The 10,906-nt window shown below is 50.2% G+C and overlaps 4 protein-coding genes across 4 annotated transcripts; 3 read left to right on the plus strand and 1 right to left on the minus strand.

The window, feature by feature from the left end:
• Positions 1 to 9: 9 nt before the first annotated feature.
• Positions 10 to 510, plus strand: ASPWEDRAFT_543586 (uncharacterized protein). The gene has a single exon (XM_040838044.1). It carries the CDS (start codon positions 78 to 80, stop codon positions 408 to 410), a length of 333 nt encoding a protein of 110 aa, XP_040687447.1. The 5' UTR covers positions 10 to 77; the 3' UTR covers positions 411 to 510.
• A 3,051-nt stretch (positions 511 to 3,561) lies between these two features.
• On the plus strand, positions 3,562 to 5,867 carry ASPWEDRAFT_60368 (putative protein kinase; the record flags this gene model as incomplete). The annotated part of the gene is made up of 2 exons (XM_040838516.1): positions 3,562 to 4,788; positions 5,850 to 5,867. The coding sequence occupies exons 1-2, from the start codon at positions 3,586 to 3,588 to the stop codon at positions 5,865 to 5,867; spliced, it is 1,221 nt and encodes a 406-aa protein (XP_040687448.1). The 5' UTR covers positions 3,562 to 3,585.
• Positions 5,868 to 6,197: 330 nt separating this feature from the next.
• ASPWEDRAFT_28969 (uncharacterized protein) lies at positions 6,198 to 7,560 on the plus strand (the record flags this gene model as incomplete). The annotated part of the gene is made up of 3 exons (XM_040833207.1): positions 6,198 to 6,288; positions 6,393 to 6,971; positions 7,040 to 7,560. 3 exons carry the CDS (start codon positions 6,198 to 6,200, stop codon positions 7,558 to 7,560), a joined length of 1,191 nt encoding a protein of 396 aa, XP_040687449.1.
• A 270-nt stretch (positions 7,561 to 7,830) lies between these two features.
• Positions 7,831 to 9,903, minus strand: ASPWEDRAFT_52178 (uncharacterized protein; the record flags this gene model as incomplete). Its single annotated transcript, XM_040837716.1, has 3 exons — positions 7,831 to 9,036; positions 9,092 to 9,769; positions 9,847 to 9,903. 3 exons carry the CDS (start codon positions 9,901 to 9,903, stop codon positions 7,831 to 7,833), a joined length of 1,941 nt encoding a protein of 646 aa, XP_040687450.1.
• Positions 9,904 to 10,906: the final 1,003 nt, after the last annotated feature.

The raw sequence follows: 10,906 nt of genomic DNA on the forward strand, positions 1-10,906 counted from the left end.
ACCTTTTTTTTTTCCTTCCTGATATTTGAATAAGAATTTCATCTAATTATTGGCAGAATATCGTGACCAAACATCCCATGCTTGTTTCCCAGATAAGCCCCCCTATTCCTCCCGTTTGCTTTGTTCTTCTTGGGCGGTGGATACTGCTACCTATTTTTTTTTATATGGTAACTTTGCCCAACGCCAAGACCAGTAGAACTGCTGCAGCAGCAACACCGGACAGAGTTTCTCCTTCTCCAAACCACCGTCTGGATCCCGGCCTTGCTAAAATTCCCCTGAGGGGGTTCGTAACGATATCAGCAACGATCTGTTGTTTGAAGATCCGGATACCCTTTCCAGATCTTCCTTTCCATCCTAGAGCAGACACTGCTGTGCTCGAATCCCCGCAATGGACCGGTAACGACCGTTGACGGGTCGCGCGACGGTTGTTGGTCAAGGCTCTTTCTTTTGTTTGGATATTGACAAGCCGTTTTCTCCTGAATGCCATTGCGATCGGATCTCATTCTAGGGTTCCTATCTTTTTTCGATTTCTTTTCTTTGTTTCCATTGGTTTTAGCGATATCCTCTTCTTGAACGTGCCGCCATCACGTCAAGAAATAAGAGTTTGAGGATGTCGGCCAATGCATCTTCCCAGCAGACTCCTGGGAAAGGTCAGTCGCGTAAAGTCCAGTCAAGGGCTTCCAATCTTTCTCGAAACGACGACTCGGGGTCAGGAGGTAAGCTCTCTCTATGTGGAGATGTCTTTCAGCGGGATGCTGCAGTGGACGAAGACTAATGAATTTCTATCTTCACAGCGGAGGCCCCCGCCCGCAGACGATTGCAAAAACCTGCCTCGGCGATCAATCTACATACAGAAGCCTACTCCCATTCCCCTAGAAGCGCGGCTGCGTCGCGGCTTCACTCCGTGAGCAAGAGACGGTTATCAATTCGAGACCAGAAAGTGCCCCAGGGTCCGCGACCGCAGGAACCCTCACGAAGAAGGTATACTGGCTAGCCACCTGGATTTTCTTTTACTCTCATATTCCTCGCGTCCTGCGCTCTACCCTGCTGGCTTTTCTCTTTGATCCTAATTTGTGCTCTTTTGTTTATAGTAACCAACCTGGCTCTTTTCTTCATTCCGGGAATTCGTCAATCGACTCCACGAACGACTCAACCCACAGTAACAACTCCCGTGTCAGCCTTCGATCTACAAGTATGGGCAACCTCTCGAAAGTCGAGCAAAATCAAACTCCACCAGAGAATGTAGATTTTCTCGCGCCGATCAATTTCGATGACTTTCACAATAGCATCATGGGCGAGCCAAATTTGAGCCATTTCCCCATGCCCGGTCAAGGAGGGCCCGGGCCAGAAAACGAAGCATCCGGGTTCCAGCCTACGAATCCATGGGCAAATAGAAATGACGAGAATAATGCACCTGGGCGCGCCAAGCGTGACTCTGTGCGGCGAAAGAGTGAAGTTCCTCGATTGGCAGGTCAAAATACAACAGATTCAGCAGGTTCTCGCCCTGCGGGTGGTTTTACGGCTGCTCGAGCTCGCCGTCAAAGTCTTACCCAGAACCCTAATGGGAATGTTTCACGGGCACCACGGAAATCTATAGGGCCGGGTTCTTTACCGTCAACTGTTACTGCTCGGCGACCGAGTCTCTCAGCCAGAAAAGCTAGTGCTGATACGACCCGAAATGAGCAAGCTAACAATCTTCTCCGTCCACGAGTGCAAAACGTGGACACGAATAATGCAGACGAGAACAAGATGCCTTCCAATCTCCGAAATCTCAAAGCCAAATCGCTTCAACCCCCATCCCGTGAACCTCGTGATAATTACCTGACCACGGCTGGGGTGACCGATCACTCCCGGTCCTCCTCTACAAATGCAGTTCGGACGCCTGTTAAGAACCCATCGGTGGAGATGACAACTCCATCCTCGTCCTCTAGAAGAATATCGGTCATGCCGCCGCATGCAACGGGCTTGGGAGCTCGCACCATAAGTCCTACAGATGCGCGGCGGATGAAGCGAATGTCTACAGTACCCCAACCTCCTATGCCCTATACTCCTCCTACTCAAACCGACCCTGTTCCCACCCGTCCGCGATCATGCGCTCCATCACCTTCCTATATACCGCGAAAAAGCGTCACTCCTTCATCAAACCGAACCACGCCTGATCCCAACCGGAAATCCTACAGCTCTGGTCTCTCGTTGTCATCTGGGACAAGTTATAACTCTGCAAGAAACTCCGGTGGCTCACTCCAAACAAGGTTGTCCCAGAATCAGTCCTCATCACGGCTTCCCACCCCCAAGCCTCGGACGGAACAACCTACAGCAGCCGATGAGGAGGAGGTTCCACCAGTGCCTGCAATCCCTAAAGCCTACGAGTCTCCCAAGGGCGAACTCGATCAACCTACTTATCCGGTCTCGACCAAGCCAACATTGCCGGTGGATGGTGGTCTCTTCAAGTCTAAGCGTGAATCAGACTCGGATGCATATACAGCCTCTAGTGCAACTGGTAACGTTACCCCGGATGTCTCCAGTCGACGAGCAACGAAGACTCCTGAAGCGAAGTCAAAGACAACGGCCGGTCCTGTGAAGAAAAATTTGCAGCCGTTGAAGCTGCCGCCCTTGAACCTGCTGCCCCTCGGCACGCCGATGACGAACAAGATTGAGGCACTGAAGGATCAAAAGGACGACAACAAGACCACTACCCCCTCGAAGAACATTGTTTCCAAGACACCTAGTACCCCGATGACTGCATCCAAAGCAAACTTTTTCTTTACCCATGATGATGACGAACCAGTGCCATTGCCCCAGGCGAGAAGCAGCACGTCGCATTTCGCACTGAGTTCAACCTCGACTGCTGGTCTCAGAGCGGCCAGTAGCTCTAGCGCTCTCGCATCATTTGACAACACACCAAGCGGTACTAGAACGATGTCTCCCTACGTTTCTTACACACTGCCGAAGAGCAACAGCGAGTTCAATTACCTTGGCCAGAAAACTAGTGCCGATCACTCCAACAGAGCATCGCAATCGTACAAGTTAACCGGCCCTCGTCCTCAGACTCAGTCGTCTGCTTTCTCCACTGCTGAAACGATTAGCCAGATGTCAACTCCGTCGGACCCTGACAACAACAGTGTCTCCGGTTCATCTCTCCGGAGTAAGCTTGCATTGACTAGAAAGCGCAGCAATTCCAAACCCCAGCAATTACAGGACGCAAACACTGACCCTCCGAAATATGATAAAATGCCACCACCCAAGATCCCAGCCTCAGCAACGTGGAACTCCTTCACAACGATAAACTCTTCGAGTTCTAGTCTTAAGCCCGGGCTCCTTAAGTCTAGGCGGCAGTCGTCTATATCTAGCGCTAACACCGCGGCGATGAGAAAGCCTAGCTTCAGTAGCGAGCAAAGTCTTGCTTTAGAACCGAGCCCATCAAACGACTCCGAAAAAAGTGAAATCTCACAAAATCGTCCTACTTCGTCATCAATTCTCTCCCCCGTCCACAAAATCATCAGCTCCGCTAAGTCAAGCGCGGCGGCAAACCCGCGTTCGCTTGACTCCAATTCCGACCCAGACGCTATTGTTGGCGACGAAGAGATGAGGAGACTTGGTAGCAAACGGAAAGATTTTGAGAGCGCCGCTAGGAGCTTGGATGAACTACGTCGTAAGGCCGGACCAAAGGACCGTGTCAGTCCGGCACAAGCGTTACGGATGGCCAATCTCAACATATTCGAGCGTGGAGAGATCATTGACTTCAAGGACATCTATTTCTGCGGCACTCAAAATGCGAAGAAACATGTCGGTGATCTCCATGCGCAGGCGGCAAACTTTGGTTACGATGATGATCGTGGTGACTACAATATTGTCGTTGGAGATCATCTAGCGTATCGATATGAAGTTGTTGACGTACTTGGTAAGGGAAGTTTTGGTCAGGTCGTCAGATGTGTCGATCACAAAACAGGCGGTCTTGTGGCAGTCAAAATTATCCGGAACAAAAAGCGGTTCCATCAACAGGCTTTGATTGAAGTGAATCTTCTCCAAAAGCTGAAGGAATGGGATCCTCATCGATGTCACAGCGTGGTGAACTTCACGCAAAGCTTTTATTTCAGAGGCCATCTCTGCATTTCGACTGAATTGCTTGGGATGAATCTTTATGAGTTCATCAAAGCACATGATTTCAAAGGCTTTTCCCTGAAGCTCATTCGTCGGTTTACCAAGCAGATGCTCAGTACATTGATCTTGCTGCAAACAAAGAAGGTGATCCACTGCGACTTGAAACCGGAAAATATTCTTCTTGTCCATCCAATGAGCTCCGAGATCAGGGTTATCGATTTTGGCTCCAGTTGTTTCGAGAATGAGAAGGTGTATACGTACATCCAAAGTCGTTTCTACAGATCTCCAGAGGTCATCCTGGGAATGTCGTACGGTATGCCTATTGACATGTGGAGTGTGGGATGTATCTTGGCCGAGCTTTACACTGGCTACCCGATCTTCCCTGGTGAGAACGAACAAGAGCAGCTTGCTTGCATCATGGAAGTGTTTGGTCCTCCAGAGAAGCATTTGATCGAAAAGAGCACTCGGAAGAAGCTATTCTTCGATTCTCTGGGAAAGCCCAGGTTAACTGTCTCCTCCAAGGGCCGACGCCGCCGGCCAAGCTCCAAAGATCTCAAGCAGGTTCTGAGATGTGATGATGAGGCTTTCCTTGATTTCCTTGCACGTTGCCTTCGGTGGGACCCAACGCGTCGTATAAGCCCCAACGAGGCACTGAGACACGAATTCATCACTGGAGTCAAAATGCCCGTTCGGTCAAGAACGTACACGGCTGCCACAAGCTCACCAAACAAGCGAGTGAATACACTTTCCACCCCATCACGACCCCTGCCAGAGCCACCTGGCACAAGTCTCAAGAACGGTAATTTCGTTCGCAGCCGAGATGTCTCTGGCAACTCCCCCGTCAAGGCTTCCATGGGAAAACGCGCTGTGAGCGGTGTCCAGCCATCGACGCCCGGCAAGCGAGGAGTTACCAACCCTTCCGTGCCTGGATCGGGATTGCCCCGGGTTGCGACGAGGAGCATCAGTGGAAAGCCTGACCTCGCAACTGCCGCGGCAGCGACGAGCTTGGTGGGTGATACCGTGACTCTGCAAAAGAATGGAGCATAAGACAGCTGACCATTTTTGCAGAGGACCAAATAAGTTGGGCTACATGAACCATCGTCTCCCTTTCTCTTCTCCCTTCTTTATTTATTGTAATAATAATTTTGTTTTGACTGTCATTAAATTGCATACACAGGTCGGAAATGTCTGCGGTTTTTTGCTTCCCCATCATGATTGAATTGAACTGGTTTAAACTGAAGAGGTGGACGAGGCGGAAGTGTTCATCTTATACCCTTGCTTGAACATCTGCATGCTTTGTCCTTATGACTATTTTCTTTTTTTCTGCAGGCTATGTGTCTGTGATACTTTTTACGACCTTGAGAGCTTTGTTGAAACCATCTTGCATGTACCTGCGCCCTTCTTTTCATCTTATGTTATTTTCTTGTTTTCTTTCCCCTTCATCCTTTGATGTCCTGAGACTCAGTGCATCGAGGCAGGCCATTTATAAAACTTTTGTACATTCATATCCCCTATTTTTATCTTTTTTCTGAACATGTTGCTTTGCGATTGAGGGTGTTGGAGAAGACGGGGTTTACGTTATGAATCAGATCATCTTATACGAATTTTTTGCTTCAAGAATAAAGCTGCTGTGATATCTGGCACTATTGCTCTGCGATAGATGGAATGTCATGGATCATAGAGATGCATCTCATTATTGAGGATGATGTTGAATTAGCTGACGCGTCTGTTTTACTTTGCAAATATAGCCATTGAGTAGTAATTGAGAGTTGTCCTGGACAATCAAAATATCTGAAATATTCATGATAGTCAACAACAATGCTCTATTTGAAAAAAATTGAAGCCATCTGTGTCTAATAATATCCATTGCTGGTGATAAACGCGATAAGATCCGAGGTGCGGAGTCCGTTCTGGAATACCTGGCCTCTTATTGTTTCCGACGGCCATCCCTCCTCCCCTTCGCTGCAGAGCCTTTTGCTCCATTGACACTCGTTCCATCTGCCTGTTAATTGACTTTCCTTTTCTTTGAGGTATTTCTGCAATTTATTCATGCCTTAATCTGTTCCCCAACACTCACTCTGTGGGACTGATTCGTGATGAATGGGTTCACATCGCACGACCTCGATGAGGATGCCTTTGGGGAAAAGTCCGGACTGCAGGGCGGTTTGAAGACTTTCGATGCTTTCCGTATGTTTAACTTGCTCTCTCTGGCTATTATGGACGATCCCTTGTTGCGATTGGATTGGGGTGTTTTGGAAACAGATGACTGACTATCGCACACCGGATTCCAGCGAAAACAAAGGCTTCCTATACCTCGCCATCTCGTAGCGGAGGACAATGGACCGTCCTCATCCTGACTATCTGCACCTTCTTCTCCTTTTCGGAATTTCGCACCTGGCTTAAAGGCTCGGAAAGCCACCACTTCAGCGTCGAAAAGGGCGTCTCCCATGAACTCCAACTCAACCTCGACATGGTCGTCCAAATGCCCTGTGAAGCGCTGCGCGTGAATATCCAGGATGCCTCGGGCGACCGCATTCTAGCCGGCGACCTGCTGACCAAGGAAGACACGAGCTGGAAGCTGTGGATGGATAAGCGCAACTATGGCACCCATGAATACCAGACGCTGAACCAGGAGGATACCGGTCGTTTGTCGGAGCAGGAGCAGGACGCGCATGTTCACCACGTGCTTGGTGAAGTTCGCCGGAACCCGAAGAAGAAGTTCCCTCGTGGGCCTAGGCTGAGGTGGAGCGATACCAAGGATTCCTGTAGAATTTATGGTAGTCTGGAGGGCAACAAGGTCCAGGGAGACTTCCATATCACGGCGAGAGGACATGGATATCATGAGTTTGCGCCTCATCTCGATCATGGTGGTATGCTTATTCAAACTCCCCTTCGTTTCATCTGGATAGATCAACCAACTAACATTATACAAAAACAGCCTTCAACTTCACCCACATGATCACCGAGCTCTCTTTCGGCCCTCACTATCCCACCATCCTCAACCCTCTCGACAAAACAATCGCTACCACCGAAGACCACTACTACAAATACCAATACTTCCTCTCGGTCGTGCCGACCATCTACTCCCGCGGTAGCCACGCTCTGGACACCTACTCCAGCTCACCCCCCTCGCTGCACAACAACCCCAACAAGAAGAACCTCATCTTCACGAACCAGTACGCCGCCACCAGCCAATCGGACGCCCTCCCCGAGAGCCCGTACTTGATCCCCGGTATCTTCTTCAAGTATAATATCGAGCCGATTCTGCTGCTCATCAGCGCAGAGCGGGGCAGTTTCTTGTCGTTGCTCATTCGTCTCGTTAATACCGTGTCTGGTGTTTTGGTGACTGGTGGTTGGCTTTATCAGATTGGGAACTGGGGTGTTGAGCTTGTGAATCGGAGGAGACGAGGTGGAAAGTCGGAGGGTGTTCTCAATGGCAGACATTATGCAGATGAATGAATATAAATTTTGATGTTTTTTGTTATTTTAGATATTGTCTTTATATCCACCTATATACTATTCGGTATTGAATCATGCCTACTCCAAGAAAATAGTAACAGTAAAGTTCATCATATAGATATCTAATCCTACAAATACGACTATAAAACTCTCCAGGATATCCGCACACGCCTTTCATACTCCGTCCGCCATGCCTGCAACCCAGTTTCCCTCCATAATGGGCTGACGAAGAAGACAAAAGAAAAGAAGGGAATTGGCTGGTTTGGGCGCTCAAACCTCGAAGATTTCGCCCATACCCACACCAGCTCCTTCAGCGCCAGCTCGGCTGTCAACCAAATCCAATCGCCAGCCATTCCAATCCTTGAGCTTCCGCTTGATTTCTCGGACCCATTCGACGCGCTTCCGAGCTTCTTCTTCCGCCTGTGCGCGGGCAAATTCTGCCTCGTCGAACTCGTCATCGAGGTTCTCTTCCGAGAGTAGCTCCAGACTACCCCGGGTAGCAGGTGGATGTTGTTGGTTCGACGATGCACGGCCACGACCAGCATTGCCACCAGTGAACGCGGCAAATCCGCTGGATAGTACAGTCGAAAAGGACGAGTGTTGTTGCTGGGCCAGACTGCGTCGTCGAGAGTGGTCACCAGTACCACCGACCAGATCAACGTCGTCAAATGCGTTAGCAGCCGGGTTGGCGGCATCTGGGGAGTTGACACCATTGTTATCACCGGAAAGCTCGTGTCGCTTCTCCTGCCACACCCCACGGCGGAGATCAAAGTTCTCACCCTCAAGTTCGCGAATCCGACGCTCAAGTCGAGATCGCTCTTCGTCCTCGAGTTCATCTAGGCCTTCATCGTCCGCGCCGGTCGCGTCGCGCTTGCTAACCCGGTCTCGCTCTTCCTTGAGTCGAAGGTTCTCATTTTCCAGGTTTGCTAGTCTCTTGCGGAGGACTGCAGCTTCTTTCTCTGTCTTTTCGCTTTCCCGGAGTCGGGCCTGGTGGCGTGACTCGGATTCTTTGTGTAGATTTCCTAGTGCCTGGAGCTTCTTCTCTAGTGTATCAGTTTTCTTCTCAGACTCGGTCTTTCCTTCCTTCAGCTCTTCAACCTCCCGCTTCAGGTTATTGATCAAAGTCTCTGTAGAGGTCTTATCCACGCCTTCCTTGACTGCTTTCTCAGAGGCTCGTGTCAGTGCATTCTTGCTATCTGACAGTTCCTGTTGAGACTTCTCAAGAGCTGCTTCACTGTTGGAAAGCTTCTCCTCAAGAGCTGCTATCTGTGACTCATGAGCACTGCTCGATGTGGACTGGGAGGAGAGCTGGGCGCGTAGGTCGGAGATCTCCAGTTCCATAGACTCAATGGTGGCAGCCTTAGATTCCAATTGCTGTACAAGATCTGCGGGTGGCGATTCTGATGGGCCTGTGTTGCGATGTGACCGTGTTTGCAGGTGTGAATTCTGTCGTTGAAGGGAAGCAATTTCGTCTTTCTGTATCGAACTGTTAGTAGATGATCTCGCTCCGTAAGAGGTGGTCTGAGCTCACCAATGCATCTATATCCGCTGCCTTTTGCTCTGCCTTTTCCAGCTTATCCTTCAATTCGGCAATGTCAACACTGGCCTCCCGGAGGTCCTCTAGTTGATCCTCCGTCTTCTTCCACCTTCCAGTTCCTTCCTCCAGCTCCTTCTCCAGTCGTTTATTATCCTTTTCCAGCTCTTCAATCCGCGTCGATTGTTTACGGTACACTTCCTGGACGGAATCGCCATCGGCCGTCAAGGGAGGTAGCGAGGGCGACTTGAGTGCTGCAGCAGGTGACGGGGAAACGCTCCCCTGGGAAACGGAACTTTTGCGGAACGAAGATGACCGCATCTTGGACTGGATCGAGAGGGACGGTTGTCGACCATGGCCGGCGCGCGGGGTAGCGTCTAATTTGGCCGGCTGAGCGTCAACGTCGGATCCTGGAGAGGTTGGAGCTTCGGGCATGGGCTCGGACGGTGATTCTGCTTGCTGCTCGGGCTCATGTTGAGACTCGGGCTCTTCCGACTTCTCCCTTCCTGCTGACTCGGGTTCATCTTGTTTCTCTGCTACCGGAGTCTCTTCCGCGGGGGTGGCGGCTTCGCTAGGGGTCCCTGCATCTTTTGGTGATTCAGACTCCTTTAGTGTGTCGGTACCCGCGGTACTCTTTTTGTTGGCCTTTTTCTTTTGTTTCTGGAGTTGCGCTACCTATTATTTCGAAGAGGGGCTGGTCAGCAATCATCTCCGCATGGTGGACTGCGCGGGAGAAACAAAAGAATACATACTCTCTTTTTGGCGGCGGCAAGCTTCTCAGCCTTGACGCGCTCCTCGTCGTCGGCCATGATTGCGTGTTTCAGATGGGATGAGGGGGGTGAGATGGTGCTTTACAAGTGAAGGTATACGGAGCACAGGACAGCTTTCCCCGAACTGACGGCGGTGCACGGACCACGTGTCCATCTCCAGTGCTGGCCTGAGTCAGGCCTTTGTTTACGTCGTCCAACCTGGAGATACTTGATCGTGACTCGTACTTGATGAGTGAATGGAGGATGGGATGGTTTTTTTCTGCTCTTACACGATGCTTTACTACTATTTTTCTTTCTCATGGTGAATCTCCGAATCTTGCCACTGAGAAATAGACGGCGATTGCCAGACAGACCATGAAGATCATACAAAAATCACGGTGACCCAACCAAGCAAGGCCCAACAAGTCAAGAATAATTGCCTCATGTACGCATTGTGGAGGACCAGTCAAGGTGACACACGTGGCGGATGGGACTCAGTCTGTACCTAAAAGAGGTATCACATATCACAAAACGCTACCCCTCTGCAACCTGCATGTTCGCAGAATTTGTCGTCGGAAAGAAGAACTGCAGATTTGGTTCACGAACTTCACTTTCCTTCCAGAAGAAATGAGATAAACTTCCATCTATTAACTCCTACCATCCCTGAAACAGAAGCTGTTAATTCCCACTACCTGCACCAGGGCTATTTCTAGACGATCGTCTTTTTGTGGGGATGGCGAGCGAAAATCAGCCCAAAAGCAAGCTCGAGATCGCGCTCTTCCTTGCCGCTAGCAAAGGGTACGATTCGATTGTGCGACTCCTGCTCGGCACCCCCGGCGTGGTTTTGGACTGCAGAGACGAAGATGGCCGCAGTGCACTTTCATGGGCTGCAGAAGAAGGCCATGAGACAATAATCGAGCTCTTGCTCTCAAATGGGGGCGTTGACGTCAACTCGCAAGATACCAAGCTTGGTCAGTCGCCCCTCTGTTGGGCGGCCAAAAATGGGCATGAAGGAGCTGTGACCCGACTCCTGGCAAACAGTGAGGTTGATCCCAACCTTCCA

Source organism: Aspergillus wentii (genome assembly GCF_001890725.1).
Source record: "Aspergillus wentii DTO 134E9 unplaced genomic scaffold ASPWEscaffold_5, whole genome shotgun sequence".
NCBI lineage: Eukaryota > Fungi > Ascomycota > Eurotiomycetes > Eurotiales > Aspergillaceae > Aspergillus > Aspergillus wentii.